The following is a 21,027-nucleotide window of genomic DNA, read 5'->3' as shown; positions in this document are numbered from 1 at the left end:
TCTCAAAATAGGCTGTTTGAAGAAAGGGGAGGGAAGAGGGTCTTTCCAGTGAAATAACTTAGAAGTTATCACGCAATGGACAAAAAAACACAAGAGTACAGAAGACATTACATGACATCCCATTACAACACCCCCTCAAGTCTGGTTATACAGTAAATAAAGTTAGTAAAGTGCATCTTTTAAAGACTTGTCTAGTGAAATAGCTTTTCCAAATATAAAACACAACACAAGACGTGCAGTAACAGTTAAATCATAGTGTAAGTTTTTAAAAACTAATCTTAAACTTTTCATTCACTGAAGAAGAAAAGTTTTAACCGCAGTAGTGTTCACATTACTCTTCAATAGGATGCATCCTCATGTGCTTTTATTACTTGGCAAATCTTTAAATATGGAGCATGGCAAAACTATGCAGTTTAAGCAAGTGCTTCTCTCAGTGTAATACAATTCTTCAAATGGCAGAACAGCCACATGCAGCACAACCATGTTAGATTTTGGGAAGCTTTGGTGCACTAACGACGGGATTGGTCTCCTGCAAATACCTTCGCCCTGCACTCTTATAGTCGTAGGTGCAGGTGTGAGTCTCTGCATAGCGGTGCGTTGCACAGAAGTTGTTTCCACATCTGAAGAACCAAGAATATTAGAAGTTACAAGCTTTTAGAAGCTTTTAACTCTGACATGTTGGGAGCCCTTTAGCTTAATCATGTCTTGTTTATTCGAAATAACTGCTTGGATTCTAATCATCCTTGACTGATAACATTAACTGGTGGGGTAATCAAAATGACATTTTTGTAACGGAATGTCAGAGTTTTGCCCAACGGTCTCTTCAGCTGGGAAGTTAAGCAAGATCAGTATTCCTGGAACCAACTAGCAAGGCTCAAACACTTTTAAATTAAGAATTACAGGCTTTGATTTATTTTTGTTTTTAAAGACCTCACGCAACATCGGTTGGTAGAATGCAGAGGACAAAGCCATGGAATTAAAATAATGGCATCAGGTGAAATCCACGTAATGCAGTTCAATTTAAAAACACCACATCATTCAGACCACCAAGATAAGATGTTTAGCTCAGCACAACTGCTGCCTGGCATGAACTAAAATTAGTCATTTGAGATTAATAAATACAGATTTAGTCAGCTGTAAAGACATCAGATATACTATCTATAGGGACCATGACTGGATAAGGATGCATCTTTCCAATATCAGTTGCAATTTCAATGAGTTAAGATTATGATTTTTGCCTCCAAACTTGACAACTTGGCAGCTAATACTCCTAACAGGAGAAAAGCATACTCTGGATGTTGCATGTTTTAAGTGGACACTGATGTTAGCGTCCTGTTTCCTGATTATTTGATAAAGTTGCTTCTTGACAGTAAAACAATGACATCATTCAAAATCAGAATTCTCTTGAAACGGATTAAGCATTACTCATCCAATTTACTGTTTCACTGTTAGACTATATTCCTCTATCTATCTATCTGGGCTTGTAATAAACTCTGCAGCTGTTCCTGAGGCTTTGTGTGCCTGATAATAAATTTGTTTTTCTTTGGTCCTTGGTCCCATAATCACCAGTTCTCTCATATGACTGTATCCTCTATTGGGTTCATGTTCCATTCTAGTAAAAGGTCATATGGTTGCTCCTTTTGAAACTAGAACAAATGCTATTCTTGGAGATGTGCAATTTCCCTCCTTCTTCTGTGCTTCATTTTTAACCTTAGGCAAGCTGCTTAGTTACTTCTAGAAGAGCTTATAGCTATTTGTTCAGCAGGAAAGTGTGCAATGTCCAAAACTGTTTCAAAATCAAAGACTGAAGAGTCAGTAAGGAGGCAGTTCCCCACCCTGAAACTCTCCAACACAGTTCCCCAACGGCATAAGCCTTTTTCATTGTGGTGTTGATTGGCATGAACCAAGATGAGCTTCAAATGTAGCCCTCACAGTGCAGCAGTTCCCAGCCTTCACTAGCTCATGGGAAATGAGACTGAGAAAACACTGTCTTGTTGGAAACACCACTCTGAGAACCAAGATCAACAGAGAAAGTGTGAGGGGTTTTTTGGGTTTTATTTTTTTTGTTTAAAGTTTCCAGTGATCACCACCAAGCACCAGGTCTCATTGTGTTGTCTGCAAGTCATGATTTGGGGAACCAGCACTCTGGTATTCTGCTTTTGAGATGCTCTAGATGCTCAAAGGTGACTGAACTCACACAGGGAACAGAACACATACAAGATTAAAAAGTTGTCAAATATAAATTCAAATGAATTCACAAACTGTGCAGATGTGTTGTAACAGGGACAAATCTGAGGGATATTTTCTGAAAAATGTAACAAAACCAGTTTTTCCTCAAGTTGCTAATGATATAATTATTGTTGAGAAACTTCGTAGAACATAAATCTGTAGCAAGTTCTCCCCACACCGGTATAAAATGTCGTAATTTTTGTCTGTAATCATGTTCTTTACTTCCTCATATCTTACATTCTGATACCTTGCATTTCTCGATTTTCCTGGAAGAACATACACCTCAACAGCAGAACAGGTACAACATTCCTAAATTTTAATTCCTGGAGTTTTGCTGAACTGAGAATTGCAACTTTTCTGAAAGTTGTCTTGATTTGCTATGCTTAAGGAATACCATGCAGCATAGAAAACATTTTGGTTTACCCAGCTATCAATTTTAAACAACAGCTGGCTATATGGTCAGCCTACCTGCACTCATAGCTGGTTGCCAATCCCGTTTTCTTGCCACAAAGAAAGCAATGCTTTGTAATTTTCTTTTTTGCTTGAATTGAGCCATTCACAGGTGGAAGATGGGTTGCTTCACCTGCTTTCAGAGGTAGAAAGACAGCAAAGACATTTTTACTTATTCCTGATCACAAACCAGTTAAATGTTATCTTTTGAAACCCAGATTCATTTTGCATTTCTTAGGATACTTCAGGTGGGAACTCCAAAGCCTAAACAGAAGAAAAAACCCCAAAAGCCAAAAGAGAAAACACACCTCAAGCCTCTGAACACCTTTGGAAGAGGCAGCGCAATGCAGGACTTAGACCCATTATTTTTAATACCTGTTAAAAATTCACATAATCAAGAAGTTACAGAGGAATCAAGAAGCACATCTCCTCATGGTCTTCCCAAATGCAAAATGAAAACACATTATGTGATTGGGAAAGCACTGCATACAATGGCTTTCCAAAGAATCCGTTGGGTATTCAAGCACCTGGCACCTAGTATATTCAGGAGCTAGTAACTTGAGTTTGTCAAATAAATACTGCAACATTTTAAAATCTTGGTGGTACTCCGTAATTGCAAGAAAAGTACATTATTAGACTAAAGGCCTTTATTTAGCTACACGGTTTCATAAAGGCACTTTGCAGTTGTTTGTACAATTTCTGTACTTAAACATTTACTTTACTTTGACGTTTTTCCCTGTAATTCTTGGCCATTGCTTTATTAACTGGAGAGCATGTAAAGAAAAGGCATCTTCCTTCCCTCTGTAGAAGCAAGCTCTTTGTCCACAACTTGCTTATGCACATTTACGATATGCTAGGACAGCAGAAGTGAGCAATGCATCCTCTCAAACATTTTTTCAGTGCTTCTACTGCTATACGGTCAGGGTGCTCCCAAGGAGTGACCTCCTGAGTTCGGAAGTATTTTTTGTCCAGTGCACCTTTAATCCCAAAAATCATTTCTCAGCTGAGATACAGCAATCTACATTCAATAGTAACACCAGGCAGTCACTACACATTGCAGTCATCGCTACCAATCAGTGCTATCCCACTGCTATCTAGCATTGAAAATTCCAGGCAATGTTTGTCCATGCTATCAATTTCATCATCTAAAAGCATACTATTTCAGAAGCAACAGTTAGCCCACTTTGTGAAAAAGACAGAGCTTGAAGACAGCCCCCACCGTGGACCATACTTAAACAGAAAGAACAATACACCTGTCCTCACATTTACTGTCCCTGCAGCAATTACATGTAAACCGAATCTGTCCTGTGGCCAGTTGAACAACAGATCACTACCAGCCACTTCTCTCTCAAGAGCAGGCATGATATGATGACACCAACTTTGACTTCCTCGTGTCTGTAACCTTTTGGAAAATACACTTTTGTCTGACATAAAATACACCAGAGGAGTGTAGTCTTCATAGTTTTATCGAAAATTACACAGATGATAGTAGGCTTCCCCATCAAGCACATATGGATGTTAGGGTATCACCTCTTCTACCATGGAGTAGGTAAGGACAGACCTGTTTATTAATTGATTGACAATTCAAGGCTGCACCCCCAGTTATGAAATGAAGGCACAAACCACTATTTTAGCAGCTTTTGCTCCCCCGTCCTTACAATTATGTCATTTTTCCTGTTGCAGCTGCTATTTGAAGATCTATCTTCTAGCTCATTCTCTATACTAGATCTTAAGATCCTGGAATACATGCTTGTCTCTTTTTTTTTTCCTAAGGTCATACAGAAAGGAAAGAAAACCTGCAAACTGTAAGTCAAAGATGTGAAGAAATAAAGTTAATTGTGCCAAGAATCTTTAGTTCACTGTCTTAAGAGTTTTAGAAGTTCTAATCTAGACAATTCCATTCCTCCCAAAAGAATTAATCACATAAGAACTTAACATTTAAGCACAACACATCCATTTTCAATAGATGTCAAGCATTAAGCACTCCACAGCTATCAAGAATAGTGCCCACCACAAAAAAAAAAATCCCAAAAAAACACCAGAGAAAAATCTGTGCTATATTAGTAATCTTCAGCATCCGTGCCCTTATTGCTTCCTTCCCACTTTTCTTTTGCCAAATCCTTCTGGTTCAGACTGTGGTCCTAAAGACAATGCTACCGATACATTTGGCTCTGATTTTAGTACACTCAGAAGTATTCACAGAACTGACCTGTTGGAAACTTCAGACCAGAAAGTCATGTTAATGTCTACAGATGATAGTCAGAATTCATTAAGTATTAAAAAAAGAGCTAGGAAAGTCAGTTATGTCTACCTGAGATCTGGATGACTGTATGTTAAAGAAGTGCTTAAAATCTTAAAAGTTATACCATGCTATAGAAGCGTAACACAGCGAGGACTTTGGAGGCCATATGCCTTACAAAGATAAATGATTCTTATCCTCTATATATGTGACACATCAGGAAAGATTAAAGAGTCATCTTCAATTATTATTTAAGTCACATTACTTACCTACTCTTTTCCCTACAGCTGCCATACTTCCATTCATTCCAAGCCCATGTGCAGACTAAAAAATAAAAAAAATTTCCACAAGGAAATTACTAGCAGATGGAAATTAAATGAAAAGTTAGGCAGTTGGGTATCAGCTTATTTGAAATCAATGTTTTATCAATCAACGTACCTACGAGAAGTCCAACACTACTTCTGTAGACAAAATTAAAATTCTCCAATATAAAGCCTTACTCAGAATGACTATTTAATAGTGTCCCCGTACTTCACAACACACCAAAACGAAGTACATTAGAGATCTGAAGCTAGGCACATATGGTGCCAGTCACAGGGCAAACTTTGGAATAAATGACAATTAGTGAGCAGCAGCAGAAGTCAGATGACACTTCACACATAGACACTCATAATGCTATTGTTACCATAACTAATAATTTTAGTTGTGAACGGAACAACCTTTTTAATTTTTATGAAAAATTACTTCTAGGATCTGTTTTAGATAAACAGGCGGTTAAGATACCAACAGTAATTCAGATAACAGTTTAAGACTATCAGGGATTTAAAGCACACCTCCCCCTCCCCATCTGCCTTCCCTAAAAAGACACATAGACACAAATGAAAGTACAGTTTTCATAATGCCAGTACCACAAAAGACAGGGAAAGTTCAATTTTTTTTGGAAGCATAAGTACTCACTAGAATATATTCAGCAGCTTCATTTGGAAGAGCAGTTTCCCTAAAGCTTTCTTCCTGAAAATGGCGCAGGTTTGTAGGTAGTGCAATACCAGAAGTCCGAAACTGGCCTGTCCCACAGGAACTCTGTAAACCTTCCCTGTTTGTGCTTCGGGCCAGCGAAGCCAGAAATCCGAAGTTATTTACAGAACTAACAGGTTCTTTGGATGCCTTGTTAGCCACATCTGTGATGTCCCTAGCCTCTGCTTTAGAGATTACATCAGGTCTTTTGCCAAGTGACTCTACTTTCACACTACGAAATCTAGTAGTCCTAGAAAAAGAGGAATCTCCTATACTACGGACTTCCAAGGATCGAAGCACATTTGGGGAGGCTGTAGATCTCAAGTTACCAGCCTCAACACATTTGGGTTGTGCCTGTGGTTTAAGAGAACTGTGACGTGCCACTTGCGCTGAATACCGAAGAGGTGACAAAAGCAGATTTTTCTGAGGACTTAATTCACGAGTACTGAGAAGACCAGCCCCCATTGCTGCAGTGCTCAGCACTTTGCTAATAGGTTTTCTATGCTGCTCTACAACCTTAGATTCTTCATCTCCATCAGACAGTTCAAGTTCTGGGTTCACCTTTCCTATGTCTTGTATCTCACTACACTGTTCAGTGGTGCTTGCTTCTGTTAACAAAGCAAAAGCATCTGTTTCAGGTAAAAGTTTTTCTTCTGTTCCATATAGCTCTACATTTGATAGATTCGGAAACAAAACAGCATCCTCTTCACTTCTTGAGGTCACATTTTCAGGTGCTTTTTCTGAATTTTCAGGCAGAGATGAAACAGGAGTCAGAATACTATTTGTAGGTAGTTTTGCATTTTCTAGTTCAACACGAGATATTTTTGGTGGTAACCTGATGCTACTAACTGGCTGAGACCAAGAGTTGCTCTGCCAAGTGTCATCTTCCTTAAGAAAGTCATTAGTTGTGGATGGCATTGTTCTACCAGCAGTGGCCAAAGTAGCCAACGCTGAAAGTGCATTTTGGGAAGACTCTGAGTGATATGAATTCCCAGGAGGAGGTAGGCAAGACTGGCCAATATGTGGGAGCACTCTTAAAAAACGGTGACGAGCAGCAGCCACCGAGCCACTAGATGGTCGAGGAGCCATTGGAGGACGAGGCTTCACCTTGACAGTTTTCTTAGGCTATTCAAAAAAACCAAAACCACATACAATAACAATCATTATTTGAATTATGGTTGCATTCAAAGACCTGAAAAGATCATATTCCCAGGAATTCAGACAGTGTAAGGCCAGAAAGGACCAAATCATTCTTTCTAATCCCTCATCTGTTACTAGCCGTCAAGACTTCACCCCAACATCCGAATAATAAAATCAAAGATTATAATCAGAAAAGGCTTCTTAGTAAACAGGCCATATGTCAGAGGAATAGAAAAGGGAAGCCAGAATTCCTTCAAAGTTATCCAGAAAAGCTTAGGGTTTCAAACAAGACAAATAATGAAAGAAAGTATAGTACCTAAGATGTCCCTGCTCACTGCAGGGGGATTGCACTAGATGACCTCTAAAGGTCTCTTTCAACCCAAACTATTCTACGATCTTCATTTTACATCTAGGTAACCTAGACAGACATGAACACCACGTAATGTTTTATCTTCCAGGTAATCTCATTCTCATGTTTAACTTTACAGGCTTTTCAGTTACAGTATTTCTAATGCAGTTTCATTTAAGAAAAACATCGATTTTTACCAGAGCAGTACTACAAAACAATGCTACTTAAAGTATCAGAAGAAAAAACAAAAAAACCCAACAAAATAAACCCCCAACCCCACGCACCCAAAAAAAAAACAAACCCAAACACCCACGCAAGTAAACCCAGGATCAGTAGTGAATTCTCTAAATGGGGACAGGTAGATCCAAGTAAAGCCAATGCCTCACAGCAGAACTTTTATACATTAGCATTTACTTAAACAACAGGCAAGTAATCATCTACCTTTGATCACTTCACTTTTCAAGACAGCTTTCTAGAAAAGCCATCACTAGGAAAGTGCAAGCCATTTTATGACAGAAAAATTGAAATCACAACTTCACCTTTTTACTCAGATTCATGTTCTCCATCTTTGCCTTGAGCAGTTTCATTTTATTCATAGTAATTGAATTCTCAATAATCTGTTGGCCAGAAGGTGATGCCTCTGTCTCATCTTCATCATCAGCATATAAATTATAAACTGAACCACTGCTGAAAATAAAAGAAAGTTTGTGTTCACCTTCTAATGAAGTAATTATAATTATGTTTTCAATGTAGAATAGTCTCACAACTAGAAAGTCATATCCGTAGTTGATCTGTTGACAAAGCATTATGTAAAAATGTATGCAAAGACATTTCAAATCCATTTATTTTAGCACATAAGCATTCCTTATAAGATGCTCACACAAAGTGATGGTGCTGAAACTGGAACATAGCCACACTTCTGGGAAGCTGCTATACCATATACAGTTGGTTCACACTCACTATATATTTTCCCCACAGAGGGGATATCCAGTTCCACAAATGTCTCCTGAAGGTATGGCCAAAGCTGTTAACTGTGTGACTCAGACAACAAGCTGATCAATTTTCCAATTAACCAGACACTGGCATGGAAGGAAAGTCCAAATGTCTATCCATCCTGAGGGGTGTTCTCACCATAAATGGAAATGGAGGGGTCACCCATGTGGATGTGATATTCTATTTCTCCTTTTCAAAATTTAAAAAAAAAAAAAATAAAAAAAAAAATCAGTTTAGGTTTCCAAAGAGTCTCACATTTGGAAAAAAATAAACAGGTAAGAATTGCTAGTCCCAAGACAAAGTGTTTTAGTATTTCCGTAGTCACTGGAAATTTATATATCACATTGCCTTTTCCATTCTGTATTCAAACAGAATGCAAAAACTCAATGTTTTAAAGTCAGTATCTGACTAGTTTTTCTTATGAAGTCATGAAGCACTAGTCACTAACATACATCCAACATTTCACAGTGAAACAAAGGAACCATTAGGAGTGTCCAAACTGATGCATTTTCAACACTGTATATAGTACATTTTAAAGAGTGTTTTAATTCTTCTATTAGGCTGTCAGCATCTAGAAATTGTGACAATCAGGCAATTCCCCTGTGTTCATACAAATGTCTTCGCAGATTTAAATAAAGTTTCTACTCTCCAAAAGAGACCAAGGAAAAACTGAAGGTCCTGAGAAAGTCAGCAGCAAAAAAAAAAAAAAAAATTTCACTAATTAGAGCTGGCATCTTACCTGATTCTTGGAAATATTTTGCTGCCCTTAGTCAAGAGCCAGTACTTTTGCACTGACTCTCCAAATCCATTTCCTAAAACATAGCAAAATTCTGAAGGCAGCACAGCTGGGAGACAGATTTTTAAGAGCAAGACGGCAGCAAATTCAAAGCAAGAGTCAGCAAAATAGTCCAGTAATTCTTACCAAAAACCAAACAGCTCCATATGGGGACAGTCAGTGTGCATAATATTATATACGTCTCCTGGTAAAAACACTAAAGAATCATTTCAGAATGTTAACTCTGCAAAGACTTAAGTCACCAATTCAAAATAATTCTTTGAACTTCCCTTCCTTCAGGGAAAGGATAGAAAAGTGATATATCTCACATGTTTGGTTGGTGTTTTGTTTGGTTGGGTTTTCTGATGCAAAAAGAATTGTTACCTTTTTTCCTTGCATTTTCTGGCTACATAGGAGCTAAAAACACTAAAAAAAGGAGCAACACATAGATTTTTTTTTTTTCTGCTTTAATGTGATTGTAAAATTATAGAAGTTGGACAGGGAGCTTTGTTCTTGATGATACTTTCAGTCCATTTTCCAATGAGCGAATTTTAAATTGACTTTGTCCATAGGTGTCAACATTCCTGAGATCTTGCTCACAAAATATGTGCCTCAAAAATGATGGGTGGTTTGCCGAAACTCTTTTGACAACAGTACCTGCCAGTCCTTTACCACAACTTCAACTTTCTTTTAATTCAGAGACAATAACCACTGTATGTATTTATTGTCAAGTTTTAACCATTAACTTAACCACAGATAAAAGGAAATGATCTGGAGAACTATAAAACAAAACCCAAACCATTGTCTCATTTCTCAACTGCAGTCACTAAATTCTGCTCCACACACAAGCAGTGTGAGAAAAGCTGATAAAACAAGTGCTTCAAAATGCTCAGTCACCACAAAACCACACTGAACTGCCAGTGTGGAAAAGACTAGTATCCAGAGTGATTCACAGCCTACATCTACAAAGACCAAATGAAAAAGGTCTGATTTGTTTCCATCCTCTTCTCCCTTTGCTACTTTTTCCATTTCCCACAAAGTCCAACCCAGCCATAACAACAAATTAAAAAATTAGGATTTCCACTCCCTGTGCTTTAATCACTGTCTGCCTTAGTAGAAAACTTAATAAATGATCTCCCATAGGAAACACAGAGGAAGAGAAACAACTCAAGGTGAATGTCTTTAACTCAGGTGGCTTCCTACCTAACTGGATCATTTGATCAGTGAGAACAGGAATTGCACCTGTTCGCTCCTCTTTCCAGAAGCATATCTAGCCCAATGCAGCAGCAAGGTTCTCAGTTCTTAGTGAAGATAGTGGTTTTTATCTATTTCAAACCTACGTGCAATATCCTATGTGCTTATTTACTGAAAAAAAAAAAAAAAAAAAAAGTGGGGGCACTGAAAGACAAGATCATAGATCTAAAATATTTGTATCTTTCCTGCTAGCATATCAAACACTAGCTTTCTACTCTGTGTAATGATGTGGGAATTCAACCTCGATATTTCATTCAGCGTGTAGTTTTTAAGTACAAATCTCTTATAAAAGTTTATAAGAGTAATATCACTTTGAATATAAACACACTGAATCACACTGAATATAAATCCAGTACAAAGCTCTTGCTTTCACTTTGCAAGCTGGAACAAGAATAGTTACTTAAAACAGTGCAAGCCTTAGCCTTGGAGAAAATGCAGCTAGTCCCCAGAACATGGACTCCTTTCCTTACAGTTGTACAAATATTAAGTTCTTCATGGGATTAAAAAAAACCTACTCAAAAGCTGCAGTATAAAGACAGAATTTAATAATTTTAATAGATATTATCAATTTTGCTACCTTTAGGAAGACTACTAATCCATTTACTACAATGTAGTAGCTTAAGTGACATACTTGCTCTTCTGATAACAACAGTACTTTGATTCTGTAACAGAGACTGAGACAAGTTTGGTACCTCAACAGTAGCTCATCTGAGGCCTAATTATGTCCAAAGACTAGCTCTATTAGTAATTATTTCAGTGTATTTACAAAACAAAACAAAACCCACACACAACCAACCCAACAGAAAAAAAAAATAAATCACCAAACCCACCCCAAAATAAAGCAAACCCCAAAACAAAACAGAAATGTCAAAGACCAAAATAAACAAAATAACCAAAGAAAACCCCAGTTTCTCTGAAACTTCAGACAAACCATCTCAGGATTTTGCACTGCCAATCTATCATCTTCTTGACTAATGATTCGGTTAAGTCATAGCCATATGAAAAACAACATTTATGCTGTGAAGAGAGGAATGCTTACAAAACTAAACAAATGCCTTATGATGGAAAAGAAAGTACTTAGCAAAAAGTTTTTCATATCTTTATTGCTGAACTGACCCTCCTATCAAATATTCCCTTTTAGAATGGGCTGAAATGTTGAGAATTGCCTTAATGAGGTCAGATTTATCTCACTCTATTGACACACAGTGCGATACAATCACCATCAGCATGACCACTGACTGTCAACACAGCATTACTGTGTTGTTAGGCCACCCAGTTATAGCACTTTGGTAGCCCTTAGGGCACAATTCTTGCAATATTCCAGATATTCTTTTGATGAAGTCAACAGATAAAGCTGAAAATTAAACAGCATCCCCCTTTTGAAGAATAATATAAAGATTAAAACCAACTTTACCTCAAAGATTCAGATAATGGCGTTAAAGTGCCATCTCCCCTGTCTACCACACGGAAGAAATTCAACTGATCTCCTTCTCTATATACTAAGAAGGTAACTTGTTTGTTGGATGGCCCTTTCTCCCAGATCTCATCTCTAGTGGGATCCATGTATTCAGCCATTTCCCTGATAGGGTCTTCCACAGGAACTACACAGAGAAAAAACAGAATAAAACCAAGTTATCATCATTATTGTTATTATTTTGATCACCTTTAACAACTCAGCTCAGTTTACAAGGGGAATTCCCAACCTAGAAGATATGCTGAGTTTTTTTCCAAGTGAAAATTATCAAAGGGATTTCTCCATTTCCATTCCTCTATAGATGATCCACATAAACAAGTTCATCATCAGACTGAACCAATGCCCAATTCTCCTCACTAACCAGATTTGTATAATGACATTACAGTATCATCTTTTCTGCAGGTGAAGAGTTGCTGATTTTAAGACTTGATGATTCTACACATACAAAGATACTTGTTAAGTTAAGGGTAAACAAAATTAAAAGGATGGTGCACTTCGTATGCTAAGGAAAAAAAAAAGATGAAAAAAATCCCTCCGTTTTTGTGAAGTGTTTTTCCAATTAATTTGGAACTGAATTCTGCTTGTCTAAAATGCTTACCTAAGAGAAGCTGCTTAACAGTTACACAACGTTGCATGAAAACGACTATTTTTAACTGCATTAACACCTACCTCTTCTAGTGTTAATAGGTCCACCTCGCATAGCCAGAACTAACTTCAGAGTGCTGCCTTCTGAAATGCTGTAAATAATAAATACATTTTTGTAGCATTTTCTATTGCTTATGCTAACAATCATTTAGAAACATTAATTGTGATTTTATTCTATACTTACTTATAATCATTCAAACAATAGTCATCCTTCAGTTCCGTATTATTCCAAATTAAGTGCTGCTGAGAGACCGGAATACCTAAACAAAACAAACAAATAAACAAAGCCTATTAAAATTGGAGCTTGGTGAGAGGGCTTTTGGGGAGTTTTGCTTTTTGAAGAATGTGGGGGTAACAGAGGAGAGGTGAGAAAGTGGATCACGGGAAAGAAGAGAGGAAGCAGGACAAGGACAGGCACTTGAGCAACCTTCAGTCATGACACCCAACCTCCAAACAGTTATTAAGAAGAAAGGTAAGATTTTCGGCAGGCTTGTGCTCACACGCGGAGTTCAATCTTTTGGTTCAACAAGGGGTCTGTAGAAGTATCCAACTGCTTCAGGCTTACTGAATACTTGCTCTTTTCCAGTTTTTTCCTGTTACACGTACCTCAGAGCTTTATATCTACTGACAGGAAAAACAGGACAAAACTTCTAAGTACAGAACTGCTGAATAATTCAACCACAGACTGATGTTCTATATTACCGTAAAGACAAGGTCACATTAAGGTAAGTGATGGCAGCTCTATTACAGTGGTGACAATTGTAAATGTGTTTTTATCACTACTTGGTTTAGTACCTGAAAGTTCACAAGTACAATATAGTACTACAGCAGTTAGTCCAACCTTGTACTACAAACCTTTTATTTTGAGGGTGTTCTTTTAGGCCATCAGAACATTTTATTACTTATATCCAGTAATTGTCATTTTCAACTCAAGTTCTAGGACAGAATTGGCTAGCTATTTTTTGTTAATTAAGCATATCGAATATTTGTTCCATATTAAAAATCCATACTCTACACAATGATTGTTTCTTTCTGCCTGCATAGTCAATTCATTTAGATACAGACATAATACACACCAAAGATAATAAGCATAAGCTGGTACAACCTGAGGTCTTTGCATATTTTTATTAGAATGCTGACACTTCCCAAATTTTGGATAGAATACAGACCAGGACAGTTATGAAAGGATAAGTCCTGTTGGATCACAAAAAAAAAAAAAAAACTGAAGGCTAACAGGAAGATGAATAGCTGTCTTTTTTGCCTTTAAAAAAAAAAAAAAAACAAAACCAAAAAACAACCCAACTTCCCTCCAGCATCAAAAAGAAGTACTGTTGATCAATTTGTCTAGTGAAATCCAGGTAATTAAGATCTCACTGTGCCTTGCTGACAAATTATATTTAAAATGGAAATCTATAGGGGCCAAGAACTACTTTTTCAAAAAGGTCCAAACACTACTCCTCAGACTAAAAAGCAAAAGCTATAAATACATTTTCCAAAATGTTATGTTAAAATAATCTTATTTTATACTTCTATTCATTGCATGTTCGGATACTTAAAAGGAGATGCAAGTAGCAATGCTACACACTAAGACTTCCCAAAATACATCTGGCAAGAGTGGAACACAGAGATCAGAGTCTTCCAGGTGGTTTCCAAAACCATCTCAGCTTCCCAAGTCTTGCAAGAGTGCTTAGCAAGCTGTGGCAAAAGGTCGGTTAAGTAGCTGGAGAAAGGGCACAAAGCTACCAACACCCATCACCAGCAAGGAAGAAAAGGGGACAAGATTACAGTGAAAGTCCAAGCAGATTCAACAGAGAAGATGACAATTGCCTTTTCTCACCACAGCTCATATCTAGATCTTCTCTTTTATCAATGACCAATGCAATGTTACTTCACTTGGATGGCATTTAACATGAATCTTTCATCCTCTGAAGTCCACAAGACATTTATTAGGTGAATATGTTCATATAGTAGACTAACATAATTGCTACTACACTGCTAGCTATCTAATAACTGGTTATTGGTTATGTTTCAAGTCTGCAGCGTAAGCAAAATAAGAACAAACCAGCAACAGCTAGTGAGTCTACAGTGAAGTTCCCTGTTTTGCAGACTTCTAATTACAAACAGTCATTACTGTCTGCATTTGTTATGTTTTCAGCAGCCTCCAAGGAGCAATTTCCAATTTCTTTGATAAACTGAGAGAGTATTTGTTAAAAAGGCCGGCTTGCAACTGGCAGCACTGCAGTGAAACATGTTTTTGTTCATTTAACAATGACAATGTATTTTTGATGAAATGAACAGATGAAAAGATTATACTCTGCTGTAATAGGAAACAGACAAATCTTTATTACTAATTCCCTTCCATGCTGCTTTCTAAGAATTCTGTATTTATACATGGAGGAAATGGTACATGCTTTATAGGTTCAGATGCAACAAAACATGCATCAGTTGCCCCTTTTCTGGATTATAGTAAGGCTTTGTTGACGAGACATTTGCACATGGAATCAGCATATAAAATTGGCAACAACAACAAGAACTGCGAGATACTCATCCACCATCCTCTCTCCCTAAGCAGCATGTGACTATCACTGGCCTGCTCCAAATTGGTACTGAGAAGAGAGGACAGTAGGGCAATAAGCTACATCTCAATGCTCACATGGACGCTGGCTACTCAGGTGATGCTATAGGAGGACAGAAGGATCTACTGACTGTCTATTGAAATGGCTGCAGATGTGCTGATAATCTGACCTGCTAAAATGGGGGGAGGAGAAGAGGGAAGTAGATACTCTATCCTGTTCTCCGAATCAGCGTATCAAATACACCCTTAAGCTTCACTCTGCTCTTCTTTCTGGCATGCTAAGCAGGCTCTCCAGAGAAAGTCCGACCCAGGGGAAAAAACCCTGTAGATTTCAGAACAAACTTGACTTTACCTTGCGTAGAAGGTTACTATGTTTAAAAACATCACAAACATTTCAAAGCCGAAGTTCAAACAGTGTAGTTTTTCATTTACTGTTGAAATTGCTAGAGTTTCTGAAACGTTCACTTTTTGTTCCTGCTTACAGAAAGGCTGGGCTGACAGTCTTATTTTCCCCCATAAACTCGCTATGCTAGGGAAGCAGTGCAAAGGTTCACAACTTACAGCAGCAGGACCGTTTTCATAACTGTCAAAAGTCCCAGCCTTCATTTGCATGATAGTAAGCTATATTAGTGTAAATGGTGGTCAGCACCGACCTACAAACCTTTATCCTAGGGACTGACAAAGAGAAGACTGTAAAAACAGCAAGTCACTAGTAACTAAATACAGGCCCACAAAATTTCTTGACAAAAGTGACCTTATTTACACCTTCCAGATGCTGCTCTAACCATCTGATCTGGGCACAGGCTTCCATTTGCAGGAATGTTTTCCCAGTTTAGACAAGGCATAAGCCTAAAAAAAGCTTCATGAACTTCTAGTCTCTATCAGCACAGTAAACAGACAAATGACAAAGCAAACAGGAGATGAGGAAAAGTTGTAGACAGAAGAAAAGCAAGTTTGATTCTGCTAAAAACTCATTACACTTGTGCAATCCACTTACTCCAGTCCTGATAGAAGCATAGCTTCTCTAACACTAGTAATAAACATCATTACATACTCTGAATTCACAGAATATTGAAAGAAACATCCAAAAGAAGTCTGCTTGATATTCATCCAGTTCCTTTCACTTAAGATGAAGCTGCTGTACACAGGCAGCAAAATAATGACAGCAAAAAGACCAAAGAGAAACAACTCTCATGATGAATTGAGAGTACACACATGTACAACAAAATTATTGTTGCATCTGTTGTTCCCTGATGAACACAAGCATTCCAAATTAGGATGTACTCTGAAAGCTAGTGCTGTTTTACTCCTTTACAATAATACAAGAACACAAATACATCTAAATTTTAATCTAAAAACGTAGATGTTTACACACATAGAGATCATAAAATTCAGTTGCAAGCAGTCACTGCACAAACCATGACCGAATCGGGTTTTTTTTCTTATTTCAAAGCTAGCTACATAAATGAAAGCCTTAATACCCTGTACTGTAGAATGCAAATTAATTACCCCAAGTTAAGAAAAATAACAATAATACCAACACCAAATCCCAAACCCCACACCTCCTCCCTCGAGACTCAATCCTACCTTACTAAACAAACATGTTTACAGCTATTATCTATGGTTCTTTAACAGATAAAAGAATTAATCACTGCTAGGAATATACTATCTGATTGTTCCTTCTATAAAATTCAATATAATAATTAATGTTTCTGAATGAAGAATACTAAACTTTGTCCAGCCCAGCAGCTACAAAGACTCAGGCAATGGAGAAAGCAAGAAATCATCCCAGTGTAAAAAAAAAAACCCACCACCCAAAAACCAAACCAAGAAACCCAACACACACAAAAACCAAACCAAAAAACACTATTTCCTCTTTCAATGAAATGCTGCCACTTTTAAGTACCATTCATGTGTTAAAGCCCAATCTTTCATGTAATCTTGAAATCAGGTACCATCCTATCCATGTCCATCAACACATGATCCTGCTTTCAAATACAAATAATCAACAAATAAGACCAATGGAGCAGGTAGCACTGCTGGCAACACTATGCTATGCTGCTGGCTGTGTGTATTCTAGCTTTTATGCCACCAGCAGAGACAAAGGGAGCTATTTAGCTATTTGTTCTCCAGTGTACCATTTTAAAAAGCTCATTCAGCTTGGATTGGAGTGATTCAGCCTAGGTGGGCTCCAAAGTCAACGTTGTAACAAATCTAAACTTTTGGATACCAAGTGCTTACTTTGCATGGAACATACCTGAGGACAAATGCCTGGATCTGATCCAAATACAGATCAGATGTGTTTTAATGAGTAGATTTGTGATGAAACGTCAGGTGCATTAGAACCCATTAATAAATTTTTACCTATATTCTTTACTGACTAAAACCAACGGGAAACAGAAAGCTGGAGATCTGGAGCTCTTTCTTAGTAAGATACCAATGTCTACTACAGCTGTCTAAACAAACCCTTTCCATATCAGATCATTAAACAGGCACCAAGAATGACAAACAGTATCAGAAGTATACAAAATTCCTAACGTGCCATCCATATTATCCTTTCTTATTACAGTGCAAACAGTCTACAGCTATTGATACTCCAGTTGCTGACAAAGATCAGTTCATCTTGATTTAGTTTTATTATTAGCCTCTCACAATTAGAGGCATTTGAACAAATTTTGTAACTTCTGATACAAGACTAGATTTTGTTCTTGGAAATCTCAGGTCTCAGATCATTTTCCCAAAACCGGTCTTTTTGTATGCTTACATACTATCATCCTTAACACCCAAATGAGTCCACAGAGACACTATGACTACTAAGGACCCTATATAGTCTCCCAGCAGTGTAGTAGGCATTCTCAAGACAGAACTACAGCTTAAATGAGAGACACCCCATGAAAGTTGACATGATACTATAACAAAAGGTGAAAAACAGCAGCAGAAACAGGAACAGATGTAAGCTTTCTGTTTCTGAGGCTAAATCACAACAGCAAAATTACTTTTAAGATTTTTATTCCACCTGGGTGATTCATTGTTTGAACTTGTGAGCTATAATAGGAACTTTGTCACTGAAAAGTTAACTATTTTTTATATGCAATAGCAACCCCAAATGCAACACAGTTAATTTGTCATTGTGTATCTGTCCCCTTCACACACAGATGATCAATCTGTTTTCACTCTGCCTCACATAAATCATACTAATCGGGACATTACAGATATTTTTTCCCTGTTCTAGAGTGTTAAGGTATTTCAACTGATTTCCAACAATTCAGTGATAAGCACCAGTGAACTCTTATCTTCCATGTTTTAATGAAATTTACATATTAATAATTAAGTCTATACAGCAAGCACCTAAGCCATTAATTACTTTATCATCCCACAAACTACAACATGTGAACAAAATTCTGAATAAGCCATATTATAACTTTATTACTGAGCTCTTTTTAATAAGAAATTATGATACTTTTGTAAGCTAGGCACACCCAGCCCACAGTAATAAGCTGTAAGTATAACTCAGTATGTCTATTCACAATCTCTCGTTTTGGACTACAAGAAATTCAAATTCCTCTTCCTCACATCTCCCACTGGTCACTTCATGCACCCTTTAAAGCTCAATCCTTCTTCTATACTGCCCAGGTAGCCTGCCGTCTGTACTCCATTGGCTATGTTCCCTTTGAATTCACTTTTAGCATTCCATCACGTATCTGCTTGCATCTCTCCTATGCCTATATTCAATCACAGAGAAGAAAACCTCTTTCCTTTTCCTGTTTTACCTCTAGCCTCCAGGAGCAACTCAACATGCTCTCTGACTTGTGATTAATTACAGCCCTGTCCACGGGTAACAAAAGCATACCCATGTAGCTGCACTAATGTAGCCACACTGATGTAAAGTCTAGTTATCTGCATGGTGGAGCTTCTACTATGTGACCTTCCTAGCCAAAAGTCACCCCCGTTGTTGCAATGATTCCGTGTTTTAAGACTTGTGCCAGCTAATTTTTTTCCATCCATTAGCACAGATCTCCATAAGAGGAGGAAAGTATCCTAGATTCAAGTCTAAAGCATCATATTACATCTCCCAGAGGGTTCCACATAGACAGAAGCATAAAGAATGTATACAGGTATACTAGGGAAAGAAAGGATCGTTTTTCTTAAAATTAGCAACTTTGGTACACTCAGCTTATGCAGCTACACGGTTCTTTAACTCCTCCAAAGTGAGAAAGAGGATGCAGTGCTTCAAAGTAGCTAAAGTACGTATGCGTACATATTTCAAATCACATTCTTTCATGCAGGATCATTCTCAATTGAAAGGGAAAGGAGTGAGAGAGGACTAACCGACATCTCTTCTCCTTCCATTAGCTCCAGGTCTGGCCTTTCACTTTGCAAGATGTGCCAAGTTCATCCCTTTGAGATAAAGCATTGCTCAGCCAGACCTCTACCAGCAAAAGATCACTCACCTAAACAAAATTCAAATCAGCAACATCAAGCTGCCTTTGGGATCTGCCTGCACTGTAGTTGCTCTTATGACTGCAGTATCATAAACAAACCATAAACTGACTAACCTAAGAAGTAACAATCATAGCACCCCACTAAACTATGCTCAGACAGTTGCAATATAGACATACAACAAGACTCAAGTTTATATAACCTTACTAGCAACAAACAGCTTATGTCAGAGAATCTTTTCAACATCAAAAATATTATATCCCATGTAACATCAAAACAACTAAGGATTTACCACAGACTTTTTAAGATTTATCCTGATAATGTCATAAAAAAACCCCAACCAAAAACAAGTAAAGAAAAGAGCAAAAATACCAGTTCCAGTGAAGCCCAAGCCATGAACTCACAGGAAAAGCAAAGAACAGAACAACAACTCAATGAAACCTAAGCCATAAACCAAGCACCTAGTTTATATACGTATTATTGAACAAGTCATTTAAATTACCTGCTTCGATTTTAGCAATTATAATCTGTAAAACAAGACTTCCTCTAAAGTGATAATGTTTATGCTGAAATAAGAGAGAATAGTACCTTCCAGTCTTTGAATTTTAGCTTTCACAGAAATAACCGTTTCAAAGGGAGAAACTCGCAGTTCAAAGCATGTTCCTGTGAGTGTTTCAATAAAGAGCTCCATAGTTTCATAAAAAGGAAGCTTGTAGTGAAACGGTCCCATATTATCTTCATTGAAAAAAGGAGGCTCTTTCTTGTTGGCCATTACAAAGGATTTATAACTTCCTTGTAAGAAGATCTGTCAGGAAACTACATTCCACTTCTAGCCAAGTCAGCTTTGAGGACAGGTGTGGTGCATTGCTGTTCATGTTTGGGTTTTTTCACCTATAAAGCAAACAAGCATAGTTCTAACAACATCTGAATGTAGCTGTTAAAGAGAATTTCAATTTATTCTTGATGAACAATAAAATAGCTATTAAGAATCAGTAAATTACTGTGGAGGTCATGCAACAGATAACTGCAAACGATATTAGTTAACATTATAGTTTTAGGGCTCTAGTTTCAGTCAGCATTCCAGGTCCTACCTACTACTTTTATTTTTATTTTGTTTTCACGAGCGATATGACAACCGGACCTGCGACATTAACGCCCAAAGCCTCCTGACAAGAAGCTAAGCCCTCAGCAGGGTCAGCGCTGGAGAAAAACTCCAGAGAGACGTAAAGGCAGGGACTCATCCGGGCTCGGGGAAGGCACAGGAGGAGCCGGCAGCTCTGCCTTCTCAGCAGCGCGGCGCTCCCGCCGGGCCGGGCCGGCTCCCGCACCGGGCGGCAGGCCGGACCCAGGCCAGCAGAGCGGAGCGCCCACAAACAAAGGAGCGAGAGCAGCTGCCCGGCCGCCCGGCCGACATTGCGCCTCGGGGCGGCCTCACACCCCGGGCAGGACG

General features: G+C 38.0%; 1 protein-coding gene across 2 annotated transcripts; it reads right to left on the bottom strand.

Moving 5' to 3' along the window:
* Window positions 1–244: 244 nt before the first annotated feature.
* Window positions 245–20,388, bottom strand: ZFAND4 (zinc finger AN1-type containing 4). Of its 2 annotated transcripts, none has more exons than XM_086466634.1 (9): window positions 20,166–20,388; window positions 12,747–12,822; window positions 12,587–12,654; window positions 11,858–12,044; window positions 7,961–8,108; window positions 5,876–7,057; window positions 5,188–5,242; window positions 2,698–2,815; window positions 245–620 (listed from the first exon to the last, which is right to left on the bottom strand). In XM_086466634.1, exons 1-9 carry the CDS (start codon window positions 20,347–20,349, stop codon window positions 485–487), a joined length of 2,154 nt encoding a protein of 717 aa, XP_086322760.1. In that variant the 5' UTR covers window positions 20,350–20,388; the 3' UTR covers window positions 245–484. The 2 variants fall into 2 exon arrangements, with proteins under 2 accessions (XP_086322760.1, XP_086322759.1); XM_086466633.1 differs by having other exon boundaries at window positions 2,698–2,812; window positions 7,961–8,105.
* Window positions 20,389–21,027: the final 639 nt, after the last annotated feature.

Source organism: Leptosomus discolor, chromosome 6 (genome assembly GCF_034619465.1).
Source record: "Leptosomus discolor isolate bLepDis1 chromosome 6, bLepDis1.hap2, whole genome shotgun sequence".
NCBI lineage: Eukaryota > Metazoa > Chordata > Aves > Leptosomiformes > Leptosomidae > Leptosomus > Leptosomus discolor.
This window is presented reverse-complemented; position numbering and strand designations above follow the sequence as displayed.